We start from the raw sequence: 26,978 nt of genomic DNA, 5'->3' as shown, positions 1-26,978 counted from the left end.
ATGCCGGGAGACCAGGACTGCTGAAAATTCAAATTTCGGTCCAACCCTGGTAAAATTATTAACAGTTTCTGAAGGGGACCTTGACGAAGCCCAATTAAATCATTCTGCTCCCCCCCCCCCGCACCCTCCCCCACCACCACCACCACCACGGCGGGCCCCGAGCCGCGCTACGCTAGCCCCGCCCCAAACCGTGACGCCACTTCCGGCGCTCGCCCCGCCCCGCCGGATAAGCGGCGCCGCGCGGAGCCCCGGGCTCTTTTCCGCCGCGCGGCTCAAGATGGCGGACACGCAGGTGGGGCCGCGCCGCCACGGGGAGGGCGCGGGGCCTGGGCACGGCCTGCACCCGGCCTGCACCCGGCCTCCTGCGGGCTGGGGGCTGCCATCCGGCATGGGTCGGGCCGGCCGGTGCCGGGGAGTGGCTGCGGAGGCGGCAGGAGGCCTGCGGGCGGGCGGGGGGCCCCGGGGTGCCGGGGGGGAGCCCCCGCTACCAGCCAGGAGCCGGGCCCCGGGGCGGGGGTGGGGTCCCAGCGAGGTCCCGGGGGGGTTCTCCGCGCCCAGAGCCCTTCGTGATGCCCTCCTGTCCCCCCGCAGACCGAGAGGGCCTACCAGAAGCAGCCCACGATCTTCCAGAACAAGAAGCGGGTGCTGCTGGGCGAGGGCGGCAAGGAGAAGCTCCCCCGCTACTACAAGAACATCGGCCTCGGCTTCAAGACTCCCAAGGAGGTAAGGCCCGGCCTCCTCGCAGCACCGGGGCCAGCAGTGCTGCCTCAGCCCCGCTCCTGGGCTTGAGGCCTGGGCAGCCGTGCCCTGAAAGCTGTGGGGGGCCTGCTGTGGGGCTACGTGGGTCTGCTCGTGGGCTGGGGTAGTTATGGATCCTCCCCACCATCACTGAGCCCCTGCACTGCCTGGACTGTTTGACCCAACACTGATAACTGGTTCTTTTTGCAGGCCATTGAGGGCACGTACATTGATAAGAAGTGCCCCTTCACTGGTAATGTCTCCATCCGTGGCCGAATCCTGTCAGGTGAGTCGTGAAGCTTGTTAAGGAGTAATGCTGTGAACACAGCCATGTTACCCACTGCTGTGGTGAGCACACAAAGCCCGTGACTTCTGAGCGTCAATACGGAGCTGCTGGGAAGCTCAGCTGTGGTCCGTGAGCTGCACATGATGCCATTCTCACGATGGTCTTCCAAGCCTCATGGTGAAGGGGCTTTGACGACGATGCCCTTGTGGCTTTGCTGATGCCTGCAGCAAGGACCTGTTGCTCGTGCTAACCCTTCCGGCTGCACCATGCTGCAGTGTTGATGTTGATATAATGCAGTGGCAGATAGTACAGGGAGCGATGGTGCTAGGAAGCGTACCAGACTGCTTTAGAAAGTCACCAAAAATACAAAAAAATCATTTAATTCATAATATAAACTTAGAGGCTGTAGCTTGATAGGTGAGAAGAAAAGCTTTTCATCCTGGTAGAATGAGGGTTTTAAAGCATCTCTCAAAGGATGCTTTATAACTTACTGAGGTAGGGCAGGAGAAATTACCAGAATTGTCGGGCACTGCCTTCAGGTGTCAGGTGCTGCTCCTCACTGCTGATGTTGGATAGCTTGTCTGAAAGTGTTCTCCATTAATTACGTGCAGATCCCCAGCTGACTTACTGACAGTCGGTGTGTCCTTGCTTGTGCTCATTGTCACCTTCCCTCCTGCCCCCAGGTGTGGTTACCAAGATGAAGATGCAGCGCACCATCGTCATCCGCCGGGACTACTTGCACTACATCCGCAAGTACAACCGCTTTGAGAAGCGCCATAAGAACATGTCTGTGCATCTCTCCCCCTGCTTCAGGTGCGTGCAAGCCCCGCGGTGCAGCAGTGGCTGTGCAGAGTGCTGACCCACGCAGAGCAGGGGTACAGAAGTGCCATGTGCTCAGGGGCCTGATAGTCCTGTATGCAATGTGCGTGCTGCCGCACCTAGCTTCTGCCTAAAAACAGGAGGGGGCTGCGCATCAGTGGGGCAAGTGCAGTTCTGTTGCTGCTTCTGACCTGGAACGTGTTTGCTGGTGGTGATGTCTGAACTCACGATGGTCTTCAGAGCCCCTGCTGGTGAAGGAGGCTGCTGACAATGCCAGTGGCAATTGCTGAACCATCAGACACGTTCTGGTCAGTCTGCCTGTTGCCTTCTGAAGCCATGCACCCTTACAGCTTTATAGTTCTTGAAAAAGGGCAAAACATTTGGGACTGAAGTTTCCAAAGTAAATGCTGAGGCCAATGAGGACAGGCTCAAAGCATTTTTGCCTGCTGTTTGCTTCCTAAGCTCATCCATGGAGCGCAGGGTTTCCAGGGAAACCTGGGTGAGATGAATGCTAGCCCAGGTGAGTCGGGTTGAGTGCTTCGAGCCTGTGACCCGAGGGGAAACTCCTGATGGCTGAAGGGTTTCCCTTCAGGTGCTTGGCGCTCATCCTGCTTTTGTGAAAAGCTTGTGTTTGGTCTTGTCTTGAGTTGGTGCTCATGTGGAGTGACAGGCCTGAGGCAGCTCAGGGAGTGCTGCTTTCTTAGCACATGTCTTTGCAGCGCTTCAAGTTGTACTTCCTGGACTTAGAGCTCGAAGTATGCGAGGCCCCTTTCAGTGCTGCTACACAGCAGCATTTCTAGCATCACGTAATGCAGATGTCTGTGCTAATCATGTGTGAATGCAGGAAATTCACCCCCTGCAATGCTGGTGTTGTCTTTGCAGGGATGTCCAGATCGGGGACATCGTCACCGTCGGAGAGTGCCGTCCCCTCAGCAAGACTGTCCGCTTCAACGTCCTCAAGGTCACAAAGGCTGCTGGCACCAAGAAGCAATTCCAGAAGTTTTAAAACCAGTGTAATCAGGAAAAATAAAGCTTTTATAAAAGTCTACCCTGTGTGTATGATGTAAAATTAATAGTACAGGAATGTAACAGCACACCTCAGACCCCAGAAGTGGGTGAGCTGTTCTTGAGGAAATGTGAGGGTGTTACAGAGACACTGCTCTGATATTACAGGTTCCCTGGTTAGGAGAGGTGAAGGTTTGGCACAAGTGAGGGTCGGGGAATGCTTGTTGTGCCTTTGTCAGTAAGTGGGAATGGTGACTTTTTTTTTTTTGTGGAACTGACACAATCTGGCTAGTCCTAGTGAGTGAGTGGTCCTCAGTTGGTAGCGTGTGGCCGGCTCTCAGCCTGCCCTGAAGAGCACTGCCTTTTGCTGTCCCAGGCTTTGTGTTACAGGGCAGGCTGAGCAAAACCTGATGTTAAATATGTGGGTAAACTGCCCAGTAAAGAGGAAGGGACGTTCTCTGCCTGATATCAGTCACGTTTTGCAGAGTTCTGACCCCAGTTCTAAGCTGATCCTGGGTGTGCTGTTTCACCTTCCCTGGCATAGCTGCAGAAGCTAACAGATTGGAGATTACATAATAATTTGGTTTAGAGTGTAAACTCGGTGGTAACAAAGGTGGTTGTGAATGTAAAGATCGTTTCTCAGCTTAAATGTGTATTTAAAGAGGAAGATGCCATGTGGTGTTTTCACACACAAAGGTGTAAGCACAGTTGCAAGGATGCAGTGCGTCAGCAATTGAGCAAATGGGAATCAATGCTAAAGAAACTGCTTCTCCTACAGATTTATTTGGGGGTGAGAGCTGCTTACAGTTCCAGCAGTCAGGAGGAGTCATTCTCAGAACTGAGTAGGCCCCATAGGACACTGGTCCCACATCTGGGGGAGAGCAAGAGGAGCAGTGGTGTGCAGTATGGACGGTGCTTCTCTTGTCTCAGAGCAGAAGGGATTCATGATGAGAACCAGAGGGGTAACAACTGCAGTTCAGTATTTTAGGCCCCACTTAGACCCCCAGTAGATAATCTGGCAGCGTTGTCTTAACCCAAGGCTGTGTCTGGCAGCAGTTTGTGGAGTTAATGCTGAAAAGGGCCAGGAGGAGGTTAGGTGACCCACAGCTAGCAGAAAATACAGCTTAGTGCTGAGTTCTGTATGAATGTGCGTCTGGCTTGCAAAAACTTATTAGTGGTGTTTGTGAGACATTATAGGTCCATGCTGCCTTGTACCTTCAGACAAGGCTCTTCCTTCCCCTTGTGGCCAGGAGGAATTCGGTAGGGCTGGTGCTGGAGGCAGGGACTGAGCGGGGCACAGGCAGCAGCACAGGGTCCCTGAGCCACGCTGGCTGAGCTCTGGTTCAGCATCCCCCCATCTGGGGGTGTCGCTGCCCTGTCCCAGTGGGAGCAGAGTGGGCAGAGGGCTGCAGGTCAGCAGAGCCCATGAGAGATGGGTGCGTGGTGCTCCTGGGGGCACGGGGGGCTGGAGCAGTTGGGCGCTGAGCAAGGCAGGAGGATGTCCTGAGGCCTGGGGATGCTCAGGACCGAGGAGCTCATCAAGAGCCCATGTGCAGGAGGGCGGCCCAGGGGCTGCGGAGCACAGGACGGCTCCAAATTAGGGCTGCCAGGCCAGGACAAAGCCAAGCAGCCTGTGCCCTGCTGCCCAATGCAGTGGCTTCCCCTGCACAAGCGCTCTGTGGGTGCCCCAGGGCCGCCCTGCGGGGGCTGCTCGCTGCCACCCCCTGCGAGCTCGCTGCACCTCCCGCACCGGGGGTAGCACTCAGCAGCACGTCGGGAAGCAGCCAGCTCAGCCTCTGCTCCGTTCTGCTGGGGTAGGGGCTGAGGCAGCTCATGGGGACGGAGGGGGACAAGCAGCCAAGCTGCTAAACCTGCACACCCCCTCCTCAGAGGGTGGGTGAGTGAGTTTTTTTGGGCCAGGGGGCAGCGTGGATGTTCGAGCAGCAGCTCACAGCCCAGCAGGTGGTGAAGGTTGCTTTTCTGCTCCTTTCCTGCACCCTCTGTGGCTGCAGGATCCCCCTCTGCGTGGGGGCTTGCTGCTCTCTGGTGTGGACCCCAACCCCATTTTGCCATTGCTCAGGGGTGTCCCCTCGCAGCCTGAGGTCCCGCTGAGCCTCCAGGGTTGGTGGGCTCCAGGCCCTGCATCCCAACACTAGGATGGGAACAGTGGCCTGCAGCCCTCAATAGGGCTGCGGAATGCAGTGCGCCCTCCCTGCCATGGGGCTGACAGTACAGGAATTACGAAACTGAGCACCAGCAGCAGCAGCAGCAGCATCACCAGCATTGGCTCCTGCCCCGTGCCTCTGGGCTGTTGTTCCTCCCACTAGGGACAGCTGCAGTCTTTGCAAGTGGGGTTTTCAGTAATCCAGTCTCCAGAGGAGATAAAGCAACTGTGTAGTTTCCCAAACTTCCTTTGGAAATCCGTGTGAGCCCTTCTGCTCAGCCCCACAGAGCGCCCAGGTTTTGATGTACTGTGGCTGGTGTCTGCTCCAAGGCTTCGTCAGATCTGAAGAAAGACTAAGCATGAAAAAAAAAAATCACTGCTTCTACTATAATGGATTATGAGAAGTAAAATTTTACCACAATTGTAGTGAAAATGGCTAAAGGTTTTATACGAGAGCTTAACTCATGAGGGAATTGCATTATAACACGAGGAAATGGCACAAAGCTGAGCCAGGGAGGCTTAGACTGCATATTGGGAAAAAATTCTTTACTGTGAGGGTGGTTAAACACTGGAAGATGCCCAAAGCCTGGTGTGCTCAAGAGGCATTTGGACAATGCCCTCAGTAATGTGCTTTAACTTTGTTTAGGCCTGAAGCAGTCGGACAGTTGGACTTGATGGTCTCTGAAGATCCCTTCCCACTGAGCTACATGTATGCCATTCTATTCTATTCTATTCTATTCTATTCTATTCTATTCTATTCTATTCTATTCTATTCTATTCTATTCTATTCTATTCTATTCTATTCTTATTCTTATTCTTATTCTTATTCTACTCAATGCCCCTGGCAGAACTGAGTGGAGCAGACACGGGTTTGGTGGCTGCTTCATTCTGGTCCCACAAGCAGGTGCAGAAACCCCCCCACAGCTCCGCTCTGCAGCTCTCAGTCAGTAACAGAAATTAATGCTTCAGCCCGGTTTTAATGGAAAATCTGTCCTGGTCAATTAACTTCTGGAAGGAGTTTTATTTAGCAATTGCATAACATTCTTATTAAAAATGCATCGGCAAATCACAGAGGAAGTGGCTTACAAAGGGAATAGATTTCCAAATATATCTGTTAATTGATTCAAAGCAGAGTGGCGCTGAGCGCAGGGTCGGTGCAGATCCTGGCAGGATGCTGCTGGGTGACAGCACTGCCTGCCGGGGGCAGAGCCCGCAGTCCCCACAGGGCACCCGCGGCCACTTCCCTGGGCACGCGCCCGCCTCCGGCTGCTCCTGCAGCAGGCAGTGGCACAGCACCAGCACCGCACCGCCTGCACTGCTCCACCACAGCCACTCGGTTCCAGTCCTCACTCCAAGCACACCGGTGATGGTGACCGGCGGGGCCAGGCCTGGCAGTGCAGCACTGGGCACTGCGCTCTCCAGGCACACCGACGGAGCCTCAGTGCAGCCGGCATGCGTAGGGGGCTGCTGCTGGAGGGGACACAGCACAGAACACTTTGGAAACCTGCTTGGGGTGCAGGGGAAGCCTGCAGAAATGGGCCGGGGTGGAATTCATCTCGGAACTGAAGCTGAGGAGACAAAAAGCTCAGCCTCAGAGCACGGAGGCTGAAAAGTGCTACGGCTCAGCCTTTGCGTTGGCACATGGGGAGGATCTCCAATGCTGCAGGAGTGTTCTTTCACCTGAAAAACTGAGGAAAATAAGTCACTATTGTGAGAAGTGAAGACGGGAATTGAAAAGGGAAAGGAAGGGCTGCTGGAACGGCGCCCAGCGGGGCAGCGCCTGGCAGCACACCGCGTCTCACCCTGCCCCAACCCACTGCCAGCTGCGGGCACCGGGCCTGCAGGGTGCAAGGGACATGGGGGGGGCATCTCCTGACTCACCGGGGGGCACAGCTTTGGTCTTCCCATGTCACGGCACGGGAATTTGGGGTTTTCAGACGAAGGCAGAAGCTGGCTGCTCACATTTCGGGGCAGTGTCCTGCAGCTGCCATTTACTCAGCCCTGACCCCCCAGACCCCGCGGGGCTGCCCCCATCTCCCACGTGCCACAGCACTGCCTGGCAGCACAGAGGCTGCCCACAGAAGATGTTTTTCCTCCTCCCCGTTGTGCACACTGGGAACATTTCTCAGGTCTTCTTGCAGCGTGCATTACCAAGTACATCCCTCTAGCCTTGCCATCTCTCTGAGAACAGCCTGGAGATATTTGTAATTCGTGAGCAGCCTCCCAGGAGGCTGCCAGGACCCCACGCTCAGTCGGAGCAGCTCCTGCATGGGGTGGGAGAGTCTTCAGCTCCTCTTTTCTTAAAGCCCTGGGGCAGCATTTCTCCCAAGGCTCCCCCTCCAACGGAGGCACGTCTGCACAGCGCTGTGAGCACATCCAGCTCGGCATCTCAGACAGGGGGCGAGAGGGGCAGGCTGTGTTTAGAAGGGGACATTTGTTTAGGGGGGGTCATTTGTGCATTAAGGTGGGTGCTGGGGCTGTCCCGGGAGCTGCTGCAGCTCAGTGCCACGGTGCCAAGCCCTGGAGGAGGAGGTGGCGAAGCGAGGGGACGCTGCTGTGCCAAGGGCTGGGCATTGCTCCAGAACACCGAGTGATGTTGGAGACTGGATTAATTGAACCAGGATTAAACTTAACCTCTTGTGGAGCAGGGCCATGCTCGGCAGACTAACAGAAGACGCTTTTCTGTAAAGCGGGGTGCTCTCAGGCAGAGGGGGCCAGCCCCGGTTTCTGAGCCCACAGCCATAGCCGTGCGGCACCCAGGCGTAACACCAGAGGTCCCAGAGCAAGCTGCCATACCTCCCGGATCCCTGACCTCAGGAAATCCTTTCCTGACCCGAGCATAGCTTCAGATGGCCTCTGCAAAGCCAGACAAGAGCAGAGCACTGGTCCCCTGCCCCTGGTGGCCTGTCCTCGGCTGTGGTCTGTCCCAAATACTGGAGGGGACAGGGACAAGGCACCGCTGAGCCCTGTCTGCTGGCCGATCTGGTGGCTTTCTGTGGGGTGACTGCATCAGCTGACAAAGGAAAACCAACTGATGTCAGCTGCCTGGACTTCTGCAAGGCCTTTGGCACGGTCCCACATGACATCCCAGTCTCCAAATTGGAGAGAGAGGATTTGGTGGGTGGACCATTCAGTGGATAAGGAGCTGGCCTGAAGGTCACACCCGGAGAGTGGTGGTCAAAGGCTCTGTGTCCAGGCGGAGGCTGGTGACGAGTGGTGTCCCTCAGGGGTTTGTCCTGGGAACAGTGCTGTTTAATATCTTAATTCTATGCTAATTCTATGTTAATATCTTAATTCTGTGTTAATTCTCCAAGGACATCTGGGATGAAGGAATGTTAGGATGGCAGAGTTTCTGCACAATAAAGCTCAGGCACTGCTTTGTGGCAGAGGTGGTGGTGTGGGAACATCCCCACCCCACCTGCCCCTGCCACTTTCCACAGCTCCGTGTCCATCTCCCTGCCACATTTTGGGGCCCCAGCTTTGTTCACCCTCAGTGGCTGCCTGGCCCCTTGCTGTCCTGCAGAGCAGGCAAAGCCAGGCTCCTTGCTGTGGTGTGGGAGCAGGAACACCCAGCACAGCCCCCAAAAGGCAGAGAGAGAAATGAGTCAGGTCCGGTGTCGGTCAGAGCGAGGGCAGGAAGCAAAGGCGTGAGGAAACCTCCCCGGCAGCCCTTCCCCTGCACCTCCAAGCAGCCTCCCAGGGCTCTGCCGGTGTCCCTTCCACGCATCCGCTGCTCGGGGCAGGATCGGTCCCGCTGGGTCCTGGCACGGGAGCGGCACCGTCCCCGTGCAGCTCGGGGGTGCTGCGGCAGGGTTGCTCTGCTCCTCTCTGGATGTTTTGCACCGTTTTGTTACAGCACTTTGGAGGGGCAGGAGGCAAGTCAGCCCTCCTTGAGGCCGACAGCAAGGTAATTCTGCGTGCTTGCAAATTTTGGCAACATCAGTGGCAGCACTCCCTGCAGTTTTGTTCCCCCATACCCTGGTTCCTGCCCATTTGCCCAGTTGCCTGCTCCTCTCCCCATCCCCTTACCCCAGACGCCGGGGCAGGACAGAAGCACCACATCCCCTGCGACTGGGCACAGCTCCCCCAGAGCAGAGCCGTGGCCAGACCCAGGCTCAGCGTCCCCACCAACACCACCAGAGGGGTGACAAGCCGTGAGATCCCAGTTCCCATCTTCAGGGGGCAGCTGGGGCCAAGCAGGAGCTCGGCAGAGCTGGGGCCAAGGCAGAGCAGTGCCCGCATGCTGTCAGTGCTGGCTGCCCTGCAGCTCCGAGCAGCCCTGCTCCTGCTGACCCCATCCAGGCAGTGCAGTGCAGCAGCCCTTGCACACCCACACACACACCCACACACACTCACACGTGCACACACAGACACCAGGTTTACTTGGCTAGAAGCACCAGGGGCTCTGCACACAGATAGCACCGCTGGGCCCCCTGCTCCCTGCCCATCCCACAGCCCCCAGTACGCCCGGGGCATCACCCACCATCGGGGGAAGTAGGGTTTATGTGGGAGCTGCCTGGGTTGTGTCATCTACGCAGGGTTTTTGGGTGGAAATCTGCAAATCTCTGGTGGGGGAAATGGTTCCCAGGATCAAAACATGAGAAATTCTTCTTGGGTCTAATTTTGGCTCCCCAAGCATCACCTCCCCCACGAGCTGCAGCACTATGGCGCGGGGGTGGGGAGAAGAAGGCTGTTCACTGGCTCTGTCAGCTCTGTGGGATGAGGAGGGGTCCCAGGTGCCACGGCCATGGCCACAGCCCCCTGCCCACCCCCACCCCTGCTCCCCCCACACCCAGACCCCCGGACTGGCCCTGGGCTCAGGATGCTCCTTGCAGAAGGGTTCTGGCTTGTTCCCTGCCTTGTGGGGCCGCTGCCTCTGCCAAGACATTGCACTGGGTTTGCTGCCAGAACGAAAAGCCTGCATATCCCCCGTATCACTTGAAAGAGATTCAAACGCTGCTGACACCGCTGTGCCGTCAGGGTGGGTCACTTCGGGTTTGCGTAGTGCTGTTGCTAAGCTGCTTGCGATATCCTAAAATAAGCCACACTCCCTGGAACCAAACTCCACGTTGCCTTCTCCCTGACCGAACCGTATCACCTTCACCCCTTCCACTGGATGCACCCAGCCCTGCACCAGGCCACCTGCAGCGTGGGACCCAGCGGAGCAGGGCAGCGTGTGCCACACAGCCCCTGCTCGATCAGGGTGTCCAGCCCCACTCCCCTGCCCCGTCCCCAGGGGCACAGCATGGGGTGGTGCCGTGCCAAGGCCCCTGCCAGCACCATGCTCTCCCCATGCTCTGCCTGGATCTGGCAGAAGGCACCAACCGTCCAGTCCTCCTCCCGCTGCCACTGCCCTGCTCTCCAGGCAGCCCGAGAGCAGCGGGAGCTCCGCAGACCAGGAGCAGTAGCACAAGGACATCTCCTGCAGTGCCCATTGCAGTCCAGTGCCCTCGGCCACCACCCCACGCTGCGCCATGGGCTCGGCCTCGAGCTGTGGATGACCTCAGGGCAATGACAACCTCACAGGCAGGGGCTGATTGCGGCTGCACTGTGTGCGTTTGGATGAAGCAAAGAACCAAAGGCCCTGGGGAGCTCTGGCGTGTCACAGAATCACAGAATCACAGAATCACAGAATTTCTAGGTTGGAAGAGACCTCAAGATCATCGAGTCCAACCTCTGACCTAACGCTAACAGTCCCCACTAAACCATATCCCTAAGCTCTACATCTAAACGTCTTTTGAAGACTTCCAGGGATGGTGACTCCACCACTTCCCTGGGCAGCCCGTTCCAGTGCCTCACTTCCTTTCAGTGAAGAAGTTCTTCCTAACATCTAACCTAAAACTCCCCTGGCGCAACTTTAGCCCATTCCCCCTCATCCTGTCACCAGGCACGTGGGAGAACAGGCCAACCCCCACCTCGCTACAGCCTCCCTTGAGGTACCTATAGAGAGCGATAAGGTCGCCCCTGAGCCTCCTCTTCTCCAGGCTGAACAAGCCCAGCTCCCTCAGCCGCTCCTCGTAGGACTTGTTCTCCAGGCCCCTCACCAGCTTCGTCGCCCTTCTCTGCACCCGCTCAAGCACCTCGATGTCCTTCTTGTAGCGAGGGGCCCAAAACTGAACACAGTACTCGAGGTGCGGCCTCACCAGAGCTGAGTACAGGGGGACGATCACCTCCCTAGCCCTGCTGGTCACACTGTTCCTAATACAAGCCAGGATGCCGTTGGCCTTCTTGGCCACCTGAGCACACTGCTGGCTCATATTCAGCCGACTATCCACCATCACTCCCAGGTCCTTCTCTGCCTGGCAGCTCTCCAACCATTCCTCTCCCAGTCTGTAGCTCTGCTTGGGGTTATTGCGCCCCAGGTGCAGGACCCGGCACTTGGCCTTGTTGAACTTCATGCAGTTGACCTCAGCCCATCGGTCCGAGATCCCCCTGCAGAGCCTTCCTGCCCTGGAGCAGACCGACACACGCACCTAAGCCCCGCAGCGCCCCGCACCGTGCGGCCCCGGGGCCGGTCCGAGCGCCGCCGGCGGAGCCCCGCGGACGGAGCCTGCCGGTGCCCCGGGCTCAGCCGCCGCCGGCGCCGCTTCCAGCCCCGCCCGGCCGAAGGAACCTCCGCCGCTCCGCCCCGCTCCGCTCCGCTCCCGGGCACGGTAAGAGCCGCCCCCGGCCCCCTGCCCGCCCCCTCCCACCCCGCAGCTCGGGGGGGCCGCGCCGGGGTCCCTGCAGCGCCGGTGCCGCCCCGAGCCCTCCCGTGGCAGCGTGGGGCTGGGGGCGCAGCGCGGGGCTGCCGGTGCCCCGGACCCCTCGCCCCGCGGAGCCCCCTGGCAGGGCCCGGCAGCAGGGTCTGCACGGAGGAGCCCCCCCGTCCCACTGGTCACGGGGCGCCCAGGGCGCAGCATGGCCCGTGCCCCCCAGACCCCCAGGAACCTGGGGGACCTCCCAGGGCCATGCTGCTGCCGCTGCTGCGCCCCGAAGCTGCTGCTGGGGCAGGGTGCAGGTGGAGGTGGCTGATGCCAGCGGGCAGACGCCTCTGACACTGGCTGCCCCTTAGGGACACACCGAAGCGTGGCAGTGCCAGCTGGCCCACGGTGCCAACATCAACCGGCTGGAATCGGGGGGCTGGGTACCTGCGCTCAGCACCTGGGCCGGGCACGCTGAGGCTGTGGCCACGCTGCTGTGGATGGGCACAGAGGTGGATGGAGCAGATGCTGAGGGCTGCACAGCACTGCAGGCAGCAGCCTGGGGCGGCCACAAGGATTTCACCTGGATGCTGCTGCCGCACGGTGCCCATGTGGACCAGACCCCCCTCATTGCCACTGCCTACATGGGCCACTGCCCCACCATGGAGCTGCTGCAGTCCCGTGGCACCAACCCCAACCCTGCTGATGCCAACAGGCACACAGCACTCTCAGTGGCTGCCCTGCAGCGAGGTGGTGGGGATGCTGCTGGAGCACGGTGCCTATGTGGAGCAGCATGACTGATGGATGGCCTCACGCCCCCGCTGGAACTGCCTACGAGAACCACACTGGGGTGGTGGAGCTGCTGCTGGAGGCCAGCGCCCAGGTGGATGAGGTGAATGTGGCTGGGCACACAGCACTGCTGGAGGCTGCCACAATGGGCCACAGGGCAGTGGTCAGTGCCCTGCTCTTCTGGGGGGCAGCCATGGACTGCGTGGACCCCGAGGGGCAGACAGTGCTGGCTGTGGCAGCAGTGCAGGGCAGCACAGCCATGGCACAGGCACTGCTGGCCTGGGGGCTGGACAAGAAGCACTGTGACACATGGGGCTGGAGCCTGCTGCACCTGGCTGCACGGGACGGCCACTGCCCCTGCCTGTGCCTGCTGCTGGAGAGCTGCCCAACCCTGGACTGCTGCAGCCACGAGGGCCACATTGCCCTGACCACTGCTGCCCTGCGTGGCCACCACCCCAACACTGAGCTGCAGCTGCTGCACTATGGGGCCAACCCCAACCTGCCTGATGCTGAGGGCTGATCCTGCTGTACCTGCTGGTGCTGGAGGAGCACCCAGCGCTGGCAGAGCTGCTGCTGGTGCCCAGGGCCAACCCTGAGGGCTGAGACACCCAGGGGTGCACTGCACTGCACCTTTCCTGATGGTGGGGCAGTCAGTGCAGCTGCTGCAGCACGGGGCCCAGGTGGACCAGTGGACAGGGAGCAGCGCCCAGCCCTGTGCTTGGCCTCCTGGCACAGCCAGGCTGCTGCCTGCTTGCTGCTGGGCTGTGACACCCACACTGGCCAGGGCTGCAGCCAAGGGGTGACAGCACTGGGCATCGCTGCCCAGGAGACCACGTTGAGGTGGTCTGGGTGCTGCTGGAACGAGGCACCAACCCTTGCTGTGCTGACAGCCATCACAGGACCCCTGCCTTGGCTGCCCAGTGTGGCCACACCACCACCCTGTGCCTGCTGGAGCATCAGGGGGCCCCAGCGGTGCCACCCCACCCAGCCCCACGCAGCCACTCACCTGTCTGACACCTCCCTGGGGAACCCACCGGCCTCCTCCGCTGGCTGCGGCCGTGCCTCTGGTGCTGTCACTCTGCAGCTGCCCCCTGGGCACAATGGGCTCCTGTGGCCACTGTTGCCCTTCACCCCACGGGGTGCCCGGTTGCACCCCAAGCAGGCACTTGAGCTGCGGCTGGAGGGGCCAACCCACAGCCACGGCTGCAAGAAGGAGACCCTGCTCTGAGGGTGAGGGTGTGTGACCCTCCCCAGCCCATGCCTGGGGACAGAGGCAGGGGGCTGGCCGGGGAGGTGGTTGTGAGCCCCCCCCCATCAGCAGGTTACCCTACAGTTACCGTCCCTGCTCTGCCTACACGTGGAGGTGGACGGAGGTGCTTGGAAGAAGGTGCCTGCCTGGCTGCAGGACAGACGGACGGACAGGTTGGCAGTGCCCAGCGCTGGGCAGGGCAGGCGGCGGTGCCAGCCCAGGGCTCATCCAGCAGCAGCAGTGCAGGCAGGGGCTTGGGCACCGGAGTCACCCCAGCCTTACGCAGGGGGGTGGGAGCCCTGGCTGCAGCCCCCTGCCCGAGCCAAGCCCCGTGGGGGCTGGAACCCACTGGTGGTGCAGATGTTTGTACAAAAATAAGCACCGTGACCTGCTGCAGCCCTGTCCCTGCCCTGAGTGTTGGGGGGGTTGGCAGGGTGCTGCTGGGGGCAGGGTGCTGCTGGGGGACATCCTCCAGGCACAGGGGGGCTGGGAGGGCAGGGGGCTGCTGGGGCCCAGCGGGAGGCAGGGACCCAAGGCAGGAGCCCCCCACAGCCCTGGTGCAGGATGCAGCTATAGCACTAGCATGGGGGGGGCACCCCTGAAGGGACGGCAGCAGCAGTGCCCTCGACCAGACCCTTTATTACAGAAGGGCTTTGACACAGCACAGACACACCAGCCCTCCCCATGCACCACCCAGCCCCCACGCCCCATGCCCCGGCCCCGGCCCGCCGCCCCACAGCCCCCGCGGGGCTGCCCCACGGCACGGGGTGTTGCATAGAGAGGAGGGGGTAGGTGACGGGGTGACAGTGGGGACCCGGGGGTGGGGGGCAGAGCCGGCCCGCCCCGCGTGAGGCGGCACAGGATCCGGCCCTGCCGACCCCGGCGCATCCCCGCGGGCAGCCGCCTCCCCTTGCCGCACCGCAGCCAGCTCTCAGCACAACATTCACCCCCAATAAATTAAAAAGGTCCGTGCCCTGCGCGTGGTTAAAAAGCCGCCCGCCGCGGTCACTCCTCGGGGGGCTCGGTCAGGAACGGGGACGTGACCGCGTGGGCCTGGGCGATGGCCGCCAGCTCCTTCAGGAACTCGCTGAAGATGACGGCGCAGTAGACGGCGTTCTTGACCCGCAGCGCCTCGCTCTGCTTCTCGGCCGAGCCGCGGAAGAGCGTGGCCCCCGCCAGCGCCTGCAGCACGGGCCCGTCCCGCACCTGCTGCAGCGCCAGCTGCGCCGCCTGGCGCGCCCGCGTCGGGCTGTTGGCGTGCCGCAGGATCAGCTCGCCCAGCGACGGCTTCCGGCTGCGGGCTAAGGGACAGCGTCAGCACCGTGCTCGGGGCCCCGGGGAGAGGCAGCCCCCAGCCCTGCGTGCGGTGCAGCCCCCGCACAGTGACCCACACAGCCCCCATGCAGTGCCCCATGCAGCCCCCTGCGCCCTCCCCACCGCAGCAGCAGCCCCCCGGCCCCACGCAGCCCCCCGCCCTCCGTGCCAGCCCCCGGCCCTCGTGGGGGGACCCTCAGGGTGGGCGCTGCTCCCCCCGGCCGCGGCCCCAGCCTCACCCAGCGGCTCGGAGCGGCGCAGGGCGGGCACCACGCTCGGCGTGTCCGACCAGTCCAGCTTCCCCCGGGCAATCAGGTACTTCTTGGCTTTGAAGAGCAGCGTGGGGAAGTCCTCCTGGCTGGCAGCGAAGCTCTCGATCTTGTTCTTCACCGAGCCAAGGACCTGTGGGAGGGAGGGCGGGAGGGAATCGCAGCCAGCCCCGGGCAGATGTGTGCTTTTCATATATAAACGAATATAAATACATAGTATGGATATAAATATAAAAATAAGCAAATGTAAAGCGTCTATCACCATACACACTTTATATTTGCTTATCAACTTACTCATAATATGTATATATATATGTATATATTGATAATATATATATAGATAATACATATACTGATGATATGTATATATATATATAACATATAGTGATAATATGTGTATATATACTATATATGCATATAATATATATATAGTATTTTATATTTGCTTATTACCATACTGATAAGCATTCTTCGGAGAGTTGGCCCGTTGGCACCTCCACACTTCTGCTTCCCACCCGTTTAAAAAACCAACCACAACCCCACAGGCCGTCCCTGCTCGCCTGGCCGGCGTCCAGCACCGCCACCCCCGGTACCTGCAGCAGGGACTTGACGCTGGGCTGGAAGACCATGTTGGTGTTGAGGAGGAAGGAGCGCAGCAGCGGCTGCGGGTAGCAGGCGAGCTGTGCCACCAGCCCGGTCAGCAGGAAGTTGACGTACAGCGAGTTGTGCAGCATGTTCTCCAGCTTGCCGAACAGCGCCGTCACGAAGGGGCCTGCGGGCAGGGGCACGCGTCGGACGCGGCAGCGGGGACCCGGCCGCCCTCCCGCACCCTGCGCCCGGCCCCACCTGTGAAGGGCTGGCTGGGGGGCGGCCCCACGGCGCGCGGGGGGCTGGCGATGAGCTGCGCCAGCGGGTCCAGGGGCCGGGGCAGCACCCGCCCCGCAGCGTCCCCCGGCCCGGCCAGCAGCTCGCCCTCGGGCAGGGCGGCGAAGCTGGCGTAGGCCTCCTCCTCTTCGCGGGACAGGGGCAGCTCAGGCGGCCCGGGCGGCTCCTTGGGGCTGGGCAGGGCCACACCGCCGTTCTTCATCTCGGCCTCAATCTCCCGCAGTTCCTCCGTGAAGGCCTCGATGCTGACGCCCGCCCCGTTGGGCTCGGCCGGCGCCTTGGCCAGCAGCTCCTCCAGCAGCGAGTCCACGGAGGGCAGCGGCTCCCAGCCTGCGGGCTGTGGCCGGGGGCTGGGGGGGGCCGCGGCCCCATTCTGCGCCAGCCCCTCACCCTGGGGGCTCCTGCGCACCTTCTTCACCGCCACGTCCCCCTCGGGACGCCCTGGCTCCACCAGCCCATGTGCCCCATTCACCAGGGCTCCCGAGTCCTGGGCGTTGGGGCTGGGGCCCCCGGAGCAGGGCTCACCGGGTACGGGTGCCCCCCCAGGGCCCTCCCTTGCCCCTTCCTCGGGCAGGCCCCGCTTCTTAGTCCGCGGGGTGGGGGGTCCCGGAGGGCGCGGGGCGCCACAGCCCTCGGGGCCGGGCGGGTGGCTGCCATCGGGTGGGGGGGCTGCACCGGTGGCGCTCGGCTCCTCGCCGTCGTAGGGGGCCGACCAGACACGGCAGGCCCAGGCGCAGCGGTCGATGCTGTGGCGCGCGTCCCGCAGGTACTCCAGGTAGTTCCTGTCCAGCTCCGACACCTCCTCCCAGCGGCCGGCCCGGTGCCCGGGGCTGCCGCACGGCGTGCCGGGGGAGCGCGGCGGCACGGCGCCAGCTGCCTCGGGGCCGGCGCTCTGCTGCCGCATGAAGAAGGCGAGGCGGGACGGCGTGGAGGGCTTCGGCACGGTGACCACAGAGGAGGCGTCCACGTTGGGGCTGCCCTGGCCTGCAGGAGCAGAAGCAGGCGCTCAGGGCGGCGCGGGGCTGGGGGGCTCGGCGCAGGGCCTGCAGGCGTGGCGAGGGGACCGGCACCGTACCCTTGGACCAGGCGGCATGCTCCTCCTCGCGCTCCGGCAGCGGCAGGCTCTCGGGGCGGCAGCAGCGTGGGATGAGCGACAGGAATTTGGCAGCCGTCTTCCCGTAGATGTCCAGGTCCCTGACCGCTCGCTTCTGGCTCAGCATGACGTGGCTGCAGGGCAGCAGGTACCTGGGGGGACGCGGGGCTGCGCGCGGGGACGTGCCGAGACCGCAGGATGGGCACAGCGGGGGCCAGCACCGTCCCACCCCACCGCCAGACCCCCCAGGGGTTCCCCCACCCAGGCGCTTGCCCCTCCATGCCACAGCCGTGTCTCACCCCAGCACCCACGAGGCAGTGCCCCAGCCATACCCTGCCACCACAGGGCAGCAGCAGGCACGGCGCAGGTTACCTGAGCACCAGCTGCAGCATCACGTCCTCACAGTTGAGGCTGAGCAGTGTCCGGAAGAGGCTCAGGGAGACCATGCAGAGCTGAGGACCGAGGGGGTGTGAGGCAGCCGCAGCGCCCCACGAGCCGGCCCCGCCGCGGCCCCCGTGCCTCCTACCCGCGAGTTGCTGTTGATGCGGCCCACGAGGGTGTCGAGGATGGTGGCGTTGTCGTGGCGGTGCAGCAGCACGAAGCGCAGGAAGGTTTTCAGCAGCGCCGTCTCGCTGACGCTGCGCAGGAACAGGTCCAGGTACGCCGTGCTGGCGATCATCTCCTCGATGGAGGTCTGCGGGAGCAGCAGCTGGGCGTGCGCCAGGCCGGGACCTGCGCGGGGCACCCCGCAGCCCTGCTGCCCACCCAAACAGCCCCGGCCGGGGCAGCCCCTACCTTGTGCAGCGCTGGCCCCATGACGGGCACCAGGAACCCGTTGTGGACGTAGTCCACCAGCTGCTTCTGCACCAGCGGGTGGGCAACCTGCAGAGCGGAGGGGTCAGGGCCGCCCACGCCACCCCGCGCACGCCACCACCAGCAGCGAGCCCCACCTGGATGACAGCGTTGCAGAACTCCAGCGAGTTCATGAAGAGCACGAGGGAGGAGACGCCGATCCAGTCCTCGCGGCGCAGGAAGTGCCAGTCATCCCCCCGCACCTCGATCTTGCGAGGCAGCGAGGAGTACAGGGCGCTCAGGCCTGTGGCCAGGACCTGGGGGGACAGGCATCGAGCATGGAGTTGGGACGTGCGGCCCCGAGCAGGGCACAGCCCCTGGCAGCGCAGGCACCACGCTAGCACCGGCCTTACCGGGCAGAAGTAGGAGTTGTCGGTGATGGACTTGGCCACGGCGTGGTTGCTGGCAGACATGGCCATGATAAGCAACAGCGCGTCCCTGGCCTGCTGCCCCAGGACGCCCTCGTGGTGGATGAAGGGGATGAGGAGGGAGAATATGATGAGGTTGGCAGGGCCCTGGTCCGTGTGGCTGTGGAAGAAGAGCTCCAGGATGGCGGGCTCCTTGGCCACAGAGACGCAGAGCTGGTTGAGCAGCAGCACCAGGCTGTTCTCCAGCAGCGCCGAGGCGGGCTCGGCACAGAGGCTGAGCAGCCGTAGCAGGGGCGTGAGCACAGGCTTGTGCTGCAGCAGGGGCTGCCGGGCCTGGCTGATGAGCATCTCATAGAGCTTCAGCTGCTCCACCTTGCGCTCCTCCGTGAAGTCCCCCTGCAGGTGCCAGCACAGCAGACGCTCCAGGAGGTTCTCTGCCACCACGAACTCCAGGATGGGCCCCGCAGCTGCATCGCCCCGCGGCCGGTCCTCCGCCAGCAGGTTCAGCATCTGGTAGGTGTTGTTCCGCACGGCGCTCAGGTCGTCAGGGGCCGGCTTGCAGCCCCTCCGCTCCAGGATCCGCAGCACCTGGGGGCAGCAGGTTAAGTGCCTGGCCGGGGGGGTTGCCCTGGGCTCGCCCCCACCCCAGCTCACTCACCTGGGACCAGTGGTTCTTGAAGACCATGAGGCAGGTCTCGGGGTCGGCGGTGACGGGGCTCTGCAAGCTGGCGCTGCGGGCGGTGCGGTGCCCGGCCCCCCGGGGGTTCAGCTTGCTGAGCCAGCTCATCCTCTCCATGGGGACGCGCCGCGTGGCGGGGGGGGGCTCACAGGCAGCGGTGCAGCACCCTGAGGGCTGGGCCAGATCCGACGTCTGCACGGCGGCGCTGCGGGGGCACGGGGCAGCGGCCAACCCACAGGGCCCCACACTCCATGCTGCTGTCACCACGGCCTGGGCTGTGGGAGAGCAGCGGCTCAGCACGGGTGAGCTGGGGCAGCAGGGACCCTCGGCCCAGGACCGCTCTTCCCAGGCCCCGCACCCCGCAGGCGGGCGTGCCAGAGTGCAGCAGGGCATGGCAGGACCCCTGCCCCGGGAGCAGAGCCACGCCGCCATCGCCTGCACCGCACCCACCCCTTCCTCGTGTTTTGGCACTGGGTCACACAGCCAGGGGTGACACTGGCTGCCCGCACACTGGCTGCGGCTGCGGGGGGTGAGGGAGCTGCTGTGCCCACCCTGGGCCCAGGGAGGGAACAGGCATGGAGCCGACAGGCAGCTTCCCCCCCACACACACACACACACCCCACATCAGCTCCAGCAGCACACGGCTGGAGGGCACAGGCAAGCAGCAGCACCGGCATGGCGACGGCTCCACAAGCACTACCAGCTCACAGCAGCCCCAGGTCACCACGGGAGGCACAAGCCTGGAGGGGAGCACCCAGAGGAGCAGCCTGGCGGGACCCCAGGCCCAGCCCCGAGGCAGCAGGACGGGCAGGACATCACCTACCTGCGCTCAGGGCTGGGGCAGCAGCTCCCAGGCCTAGCACAAGGCCCCACGCACCGGGAGGAAGAGGCGGCAGCGTCGGCTGCCAGGAGGAGGGACGGGACAGGACGGGACGGGACGGACGAGGAAGCAGAGCGGAGGAGGGCTCTGGCGCGGCTCTGCCTCCACACCCAGCCCTGCACTTTGAACCCCGGAGCCAGCCGGGAGCCAAGCGCGGGGGCACCCGGTGGCACCGGGAGGGCTGCCCCCAGCCCGGCCCCGTGGCGGCAGCAGGCTCAGCCAGGCACAGGGCCCCGCAGCCGTGGCACGGTGCGGCACAGCAGCTCAGGCACCCAGCCAGAGGCACGAGTCCCCATGTGCTCAGCCCCTTCTCCCCACCAGGGCAGCACTGCAGCTCTCCAGGCCATGCCATTAGCCCCTGCCGAGGGCACGGCACTGTCCCAGTCCCTGTCCCTGTCCCCAGCATCCTCCAGCCCCAACACAGCCACCGGCACTCGCTCGGCGTCACTCGGGGCACAGGGCACCAGCAGAGCCTGGCCCTGGGGCTGTGGCAGTGCCCAACGAGGGGCAGGGCAGGAGCAAGGGGCACAGGACCGGGGCGTCCCCAGCGGGAAGGCTGTGCCCTGACGGCCACCAGGACCCGGCAGCTGGGGGCAGCGCACGGAGCCATGGCTCCCACACTCCCTGCCCGTCCCACAGAGACACAGAGCACCTGTGCTCCGTCCCCACACCTCGTGCCGGGCATCCCCTGCTGCCCCCAGCACAGGCGAGGCCCTGGTCCCAGTGCTCCGTGTGGTGCCGTCCCAGCACGCACCCAGCACGGCCTTGCTGGGACCGGTGGGACACCACCGGGGACGGGATGGCAGCACCGGGACAGCGCCGGGGGGACACCACAGGGCCACAGGCGGGGTGTGAAAGAGGCCACTCAGGGAAACCTAAACCACAAAAGGCACAAAAAGGGAAGTGAGCAGCGGCACGCCCAGAGCGCAGGGAGAGACCCGGCGTGGGAAGCGCGAGGAGCTGTCGGGCAGCGGTGCCGGCGGCTTCCACGCGGCGTGAACGGCACGGAGCTGGCGCTGAGGGCAGCCGAGCGCCGCGCTGCCAGCAGCACCGCCGGGGGAGGCAGCACGCTGCCGCCGGGTATTTTAGGAACCGGCCAGATGTATTTATACCACGCGGCGAGGAGCTTCCCATTCCAACATGGGCGCAGCCTTACTGCAGTTGCTAAAGTTAGACCCTGAGGAGTCAGCGCGCCCGGCACCTCGCGCCAAGCGCCCGCAGCGCTGCCGCCACCGGGACAGCCACGGGCGGCACCCGCAGCACCGAGCAACACCGGGCCCCACGCCGGGCAGAGGGAGGCTGCTGACAGACGGACCCGGGCAGAGCGAGGCGCTCCGTGAGGCCCAGCTCACGGCAATGCATCTCAGAAACCGGACCCGGGGCGCTGCGGCTGCACCGGGACCGGCTGGATCCCCCACGGGACATGGCCTGGAGGGGGCTCGGCCCTCACCGGTGTCCAGCACCCGCCTGGCACCAAGCGGGGACTCCGAGAGGTGACCACGGCGTCGAACCTGCCCGGTCCCCGGGCCTTGCATGCTGTGGGCAAGGTGCAGGCTGCTTCCAGGGGCACCCATGGCACCGCCGCCCCATGGCACTGCTGCCAGCCAGGCAGCACCAGGTGCAGCCGCCAGCCCAGTGTCTGCGGGCGGTGGGCACGGGGCACCACGAGCGCTGCCGCCCGGCACGGCCGCACACCCGGTGCCACAGCCGAGGGTGTCCCAGAAGGTGCTCGGGACGCGTGCCCCCGAGCTGCCGGCAGCATCGCCCCACGGCCGGGCCATGCCACGTGCCGGTGCCACTCGTGGAGGCACAGCCACACTGGGGCCCGCCGGACCCGGACACCCCGCGGGGACGGACGGACACAAGGGCGGACAGACGGACACGGGGACACACGGACGGGGCGGCCGTGCCCCCGCGCCCCCCGCAGCCCCGTCCCGGCACCCTCCTACCTGGGGTCAAGGTCGCGGGGCTCCGTCCGTCAGCGCCGCGCCTGGGAAGGGACAGCAGAGGTGGGGAAACGGGGAGACGGGAACGGGGGAACCGGGAGCGGCCGCGGGGGGCGCGGGGCCCGGCCCCGGTGCGGCCCGGCCGGGGCTCCCCGGGGACACCGGGAGCGGGGGCAGAGCCCCGGGGGGTCCCGCCAGGGCCGGGCCGCGCCGCTCCCCGCAGCCCCCCCGCGAGGACACCCGCGGCCGCCGCCACCCCCGGGACCGGGACCGGGTCCGGGCGCCCCGTCCCCAGCGCCCGCCGCCCGAGGACAGCCCCGGGCCGGGCCGGGTCCCCCCGCGCCGCGGCCAAGGGCACCGGCCCCGCCCGCCCCGCCCCTTCCCGGGCGGCCCCGCCCCTTCCCGGGGCCCCGCCCCCCGGCCCGGCCGCCCCCCCGCCGCCCGCCCCCGCTCTCACCGGCCGCCTCCGCTGCGGGCCCCGCGCGCCCGCCGCCATCTTCCCGCCGCCGCCCGACGCACCGGCGCGCGCACGGCCCCGCCCGCGGCCCCGCCCCGAACACCGGAGTGGGCGGGGCCTGAGCCTCTGGGGGCGGGGCCGGCGCTTGGCCACCGCCTCGAGGCGAGTGCTCATTGGCTGCGCGGAGACCGGGGCGGGGCCCGGGGCGGGGCCAGGTGGGCAGCGGGGCGGGGCGGGGCGGGGCGGGGCGGGGCGGGGCGGGGCGGGGCGGGGCGGGGCGGGGCGGGGGCACCGGGGCTGTGCGGGACCTGCCCCTGCCCCTGCCCCTGGACCAGCACCGGGCACCGGGCACCGCCGCGGGGCTCGGGCAGCCCGCCCGGGGCACGGCGCCCCCCGCAGCGCCCCCCGCACCGGCCGTGCCTGCCCCGGGCACCGTGCGCCCCCTCCCGCCCCCGCGGCGCCCCCCGTCCCGGTGCCGGCCCCGCAGCGCCCCGAGCCCGGCGGCAGCCCCCCCGGCGGCTCGCCGCCCCCACGGCCCCGGGGACGCGTACGGCAGCGCTGGCGTCCCGGTGCGCGGTGAGCAGCCCCCCGGGAGCCCCGGTTGCCAGGACCCGCCCGGCACCGCCCGGCCGCGCCCCGGCCCCGCAGCAGCCCCGGTGCAGGATGCGGAGCCTCAGCGCGGTGCTGTCCCGCCGCTGGGACCGGGCCCCGGCACCACGCACCGGCCGCACGCAGGGGTGAGCGGGGCCGGGGGGTGCCCCGCCGGGGGGACCGGGACCGGGACCGGGGCACGAGGGGGGTCCCCATCAGCACCCTGCCCCGTGCGGGGTGGGGCTGAGCCGGGGAGCTGGGCTCGGGGGGGCACGGCAGGGCACTGGGGGGCACGGTAGAGTACGGGGGGTCACTGGGGGGCACGGGGGGGCACGGTGGGGCACGGTAGGGCGGCAGGGCCCATCTCGGGGGGTCCCATCCACCACGACCCCCCCGTGCCTCCCCAGCAGCGCAGCCGCTCTCCAGAACTGGATCCTCGACCCCTCCGGGGACTGGTACTACTGGTGGCTCAGCGCCATGGTGCTGCCCATCATGTACAACTGGATCGTCATCGTCTGCAGGTGCCGGGGTGCGGGGTGGGCGCCGGTGCTGCAGCCAGGGGGGTGCCCCTGGGGCTGGGGCCGGCTCCGGGCAGCCCGGTGACGGTGCCGGTGCCGCCAGGTCCTGCTTCGCCGAGCTCCAGGAGCAGCACACGGTGCTGTGGCTGAGCCTGGACTGCCTGAGCGACGCGCTCTACCTGCTGGACATCGCCGTGCACCTCCACACCGGTCAGTGCCCCAGCCCGCCCCACGCCCGGCCGCTTGCACCAACACCACGTGTGTGCGCAGACACGTACCCACACTCACAACTACACACAGTCACACGTGTGCGCACACAGATACATGTACTTGCACACAAAGACACGCATGCACAAACCTGTGTGACATGCATGTGCACATGCACACACACACATGTGGCACACACACACACGTCAGGCACACACAGACCTGGGAGCACAGCAGTCACTGGGCAGGGGTGGGGCCGGGCTGACATTTTGGGGTGGGCGCCCATCTGCCGAGCCCCTCAGCAGTACAGCCACGCAGGCAGCACAGGGCCCAGTGGTGACATATGTGGTGTCCCCCACCTCTACCAGCACAGGGCCACCTCACAGCCTCTCACCCCCCATTTGGGTGCCCCCATACCCATGAGTCCCGTCCCCAGCCCAGCCACATCCCTCCTGGACCAAGGGCCCTCCACCCCCAGGGGCTCCCCGGGGGGCCGAGTGCTGACTCACTGCCCCCAGGCTTCCTGGAGGAGGGCATCCTGGTGCAGGACCGGGCGCAGATCCGGCGGCGCTACCTGCGCTCTGCCAGCTTCCCCTGGGACGTGGCCTCGGTGCTGCCCACCGACCTGCTCTACCTGCACCTGGGGCCGGCCGTGCCGGCCGTGCGAGCCAACCGCTTCCTGCGGACCCCGCGGCTCTTCGAAGCCTTTGACCGCCGGGAGACACGCACTGCCCACCCCTATGCCTTCCGCATCGCCAAGCTGATGCTCTACGTCTTCGTCACCATCCACTGGAACGGCTGCCTCTACTTTGCCCTCTCCACCTACCTGGGGCTGGGTGCCGACGACTGGGTCTACCCCAACGCCAGCCGCCCCGGCTTCGCCCGCCCGCTGCGGCAGTACCTGCACAGCTTCTACATCTCCACCCTCATCCTCACCACCGTGGGTGACACGCCGGAGCCCCAGCGCGAGGAGGAGTTCCTCTTCATGACCGCCGGCTTCCTGCTGGCCGTGCTGGGCTTCGCCACCATCATGGGCAGCATGAGCTCCGTCATCGCCAACATGAACGCAGCTGACGCCGCCTTCTACCCCGACCATGGCCCGGTGCAGCAGTACCTGCAGGCACATGGTGTCGGGGGGCGGCTGCTGCGGCGGGTGGCCGGCTGGCACCAGCACCTGCGGGCGCAGAGGAAGCTGGTGGGGGAGCGGGCCGTGCTCCGGCACCTGCCCAGCCGGCTGCGGGCCGAGGTGGCCGCCAGCGTGCACCTGCCTGCCCTGCGCAAGGTGTCCCTCTTCCAGAGCTGCGAGCGCGGTGTGCTGGAGGCGCTGGTGCTCAAGCTGCGGCCCCAGGTCTTCAGCCCCGGAGAGTTCGTCTGCCGCACCGGCGACGTGGGGCGGGAGATGTATTTCATCCGCGAGGGGCGTCTGGCCGTGGTGGCGGCCGACGGCGTCACACGGCTCGCCATCCTGGGCGAGGGGCTCTACTTTGGGGAGATCAGCCTCATCAACATCCGAGGTGAGCCTCTGCCGCACCCCTGCAAGCACACCCCCAGCCCTGGCCTCACCGCAGCCCTGCATCCCCAGGGAACAGGTCGGGGAACCGTCGCACCGCCAACATCCAGAGCATCGGCTACTCAGACCTCTTCTGCCTCTCCAAGGAGGACCTGACAGAGGTGCTGGCCGAGTTCCCCAGCGCCCGCGCCCTGATGGAGGCCAAGGGCCGTGAGATCCTGCTGCGCATGGACAAGCTGGATGTGCACGCTGAGGCGGCGGCAGCGGCGGCAGCAGAGGAGGCAGAGCAGCGAGTGCAGGCGCTGGAGGTGGCCCTGGAGGAGCTGCAGACACGGGTGGCCCGGCTGCTGGCCCAGCTGGAGTCCAGCGCCTTCAAGCTGGCGCTGCGCATCGGGCGCCTCGAGAGCAGAGCCCAGCAGCGGCGCCTGGCCAGGGAACGGGCTCCAGACAGGGACCAGGGGCTCGCCAGGCTGCAGGGACCTAATGGGGGACGGGGTCCTGGTGGCGCGCAGGGTCCCACAAGGGTGCAAGGTCCCATGGGCTTGCGGGGTCCCACTGGTGTGCAAAATCCCACCAGGGTGCAGGGTCCCACTGATGTGCAGGGTTCCACCAGGGTGCAGGGTCCCAGTGGTGTACAGGGTCCCACTGATGTGCAGGGTCCCACTGATGTGCAGGGTTCAACCAGGGTGCAGGGTCCTACTGGTGTACGGGGTCCCACTGGTGTACGGGGTACCACCAGGGTGCAGGGTTCCATGGGGATGCAGGGTCCCACTGGTGTATGGGGTCCCGCTGGTGTACAGGGACCCACCAGGGGCCAGGGTCCCACGGGGGTGCGGGGCACAAGACGCAGAGGCCCCCGGCGCTGAAGGTCAAGGGACCTGTCCGGCTGTCAGGTGTGTGCCAGCGGTGACGCTGGGTGCTTTGTGACAGCCATCGCTGGGTGACGATGACAACAGTCGCTAGGTAACAAGGACAACAACTGCTAGGTGATGGTGACAATAGTTGCTATGTAACAATGACAACAGTTGCTAGGTAACAAGGATGGTTGTTCATGACTGAGACGGAAGCTGCAGGGATGGGGCAGAGCGGGCACAGCGGCCGCAGGAACCAGAGCGGGACAGAGACAGGGCCAGGGCCACCTGGGGGGGAGAGGACAGGAGTGGGAAGGGACAGGAGGGGACGGGAACGGGGATGGGGTGGGAAGGGACAGGAGGGGATGGGGCTGGAGGGGACAGGAATGGGGGTGGGACGGGGATGGGGATGGGATGGGAAAAAGGATGGGTTCAGAAATGGGGATGGGGATGGGAAAGGAAGGGGACAGGGTCTGGACAGGGATGGGGACAGGGAACGGAGAGGATGGGCGAGCAGGTCAGGAGGCAACAGGGATGGGGATGGGACAGGCCCAAGGTTCAGAACAGGGACAGGGATGGGGATGGGACGGGATGGGGAAGGGGAGAGAGAAGGGAGGAGACGAGAGAGGGTCAGGGATGGGTTCGGACCAGGGGCAGGGATGGGGATAGGGTGGGGAGAAGGACGGTAAGAAAAGGGACACGGAAGGGGGTGAGATGAGGACGGAACGGGAGTGTGGGTGGGAAGGGGATGGGGTCGGAACAGGCATGGGGCTGGGGACGGGAGCGGCCACGAGGGCCGGCATCTCTGGGGCCCCGGCTGCGGCG

At 64.8% G+C, this 26,978-nt stretch overlaps 3 protein-coding genes across 3 annotated transcripts; 2 read left to right on the top strand and 1 right to left on the bottom strand.

The window, feature by feature from the left end:
- The first annotated feature begins 214 nt into the window (after window positions 1-214).
- RPS11 (ribosomal protein S11) lies at window positions 215-2,891 on the top strand. The gene is made up of 5 exons (XM_082761734.1): window positions 215-292; window positions 592-723; window positions 949-1,024; window positions 1,708-1,837; window positions 2,726-2,891. The coding sequence occupies exons 1-5, from the start codon at window positions 278-280 to the stop codon at window positions 2,847-2,849; spliced, it is 477 nt and encodes a 158-aa protein (XP_082617860.1). The 5' UTR covers window positions 215-277; the 3' UTR covers window positions 2,850-2,891.
- Window positions 2,892-14,431: 11,540 nt separating this feature from the next.
- Window positions 14,432-22,542, bottom strand: FHIP1B (FHF complex subunit HOOK interacting protein 1B). Its single transcript, XM_082751508.1, has 13 exons — window positions 22,477-22,542; window positions 22,023-22,063; window positions 19,173-19,468; window positions 18,500-19,102; window positions 18,245-18,403; window positions 18,090-18,176; window positions 17,821-17,988; window positions 17,667-17,746; window positions 17,277-17,446; window positions 16,163-17,185; window positions 15,910-16,088; window positions 15,287-15,449; window positions 14,432-15,034 (listed from the first exon to the last, which is right to left on the bottom strand). The coding sequence occupies exons 3-13, from the start codon at window positions 19,308-19,310 to the stop codon at window positions 14,739-14,741; spliced, it is 3,066 nt and encodes a 1,021-aa protein (XP_082607634.1). The 5' UTR covers window positions 19,311-19,468; window positions 22,023-22,063; window positions 22,477-22,542; the 3' UTR covers window positions 14,432-14,738.
- CNGA4 (cyclic nucleotide gated channel subunit alpha 4) lies at window positions 21,646-26,279 on the top strand (the record flags this gene model as incomplete). Its single annotated transcript, XM_082784604.1, has 5 exons — window positions 21,646-22,691; window positions 23,475-23,588; window positions 23,689-23,795; window positions 24,311-25,306; window positions 25,375-26,279. The coding sequence occupies 5 exons, from the start codon at window positions 21,646-21,648 to the stop codon at window positions 26,166-26,168; spliced, it is 3,057 nt and encodes a 1,018-aa protein (XP_082640730.1). The 3' UTR covers window positions 26,169-26,279.
- Window positions 26,280-26,978: the final 699 nt, after the last annotated feature.

This window comes from Aythya marila (genome assembly GCF_965140915.1).
Source record: "Aythya marila genome assembly, chromosome: 1".
Taxonomy (NCBI): Eukaryota; Metazoa; Chordata; class Aves; order Anseriformes; family Anatidae; genus Aythya; species Aythya marila.
The sequence above is the reverse complement of the archived record's forward strand: the minus strand, read 5'-3'. Positions and strand labels throughout refer to the sequence as shown.

Bases quoted from the DNA above. Each gene is read 5' to 3' on its own strand.
- RPS11 (XM_082761734.1), top strand. The intron at 724-948 runs GTAAGGCCCGGC...TTCTTTTTGCAG, and splicing joins GCTTCAAGACTCCCAAGGAG to GCCATTGAGGGCACGTACAT. The intron at 1,838-2,725 runs GTGCGTGCAAGC...TTGTCTTTGCAG, and splicing joins CATCTCTCCCCCTGCTTCAG to GGATGTCCAGATCGGGGACA.
- FHIP1B (XM_082751508.1), bottom strand. From the start codon at position 19,310: ATGGAGAGGATGAGCTGGCTCAGCAAGCTGAACCCCCGGGGGGCCGGG. The intron at 19,103-19,172 runs GTGAGTGAGCTG...TGCTGCCCCCAG, and splicing joins TCAAGAACCACTGGTCCCAG to GTGCTGCGGATCCTGGAGCG. The intron at 17,447-17,666 runs GTAACCTGCGCC...GCGTCCCCCCAG, and splicing joins ATGCTGCAGCTGGTGCTCAG to GTACCTGCTGCCCTGCAGCC.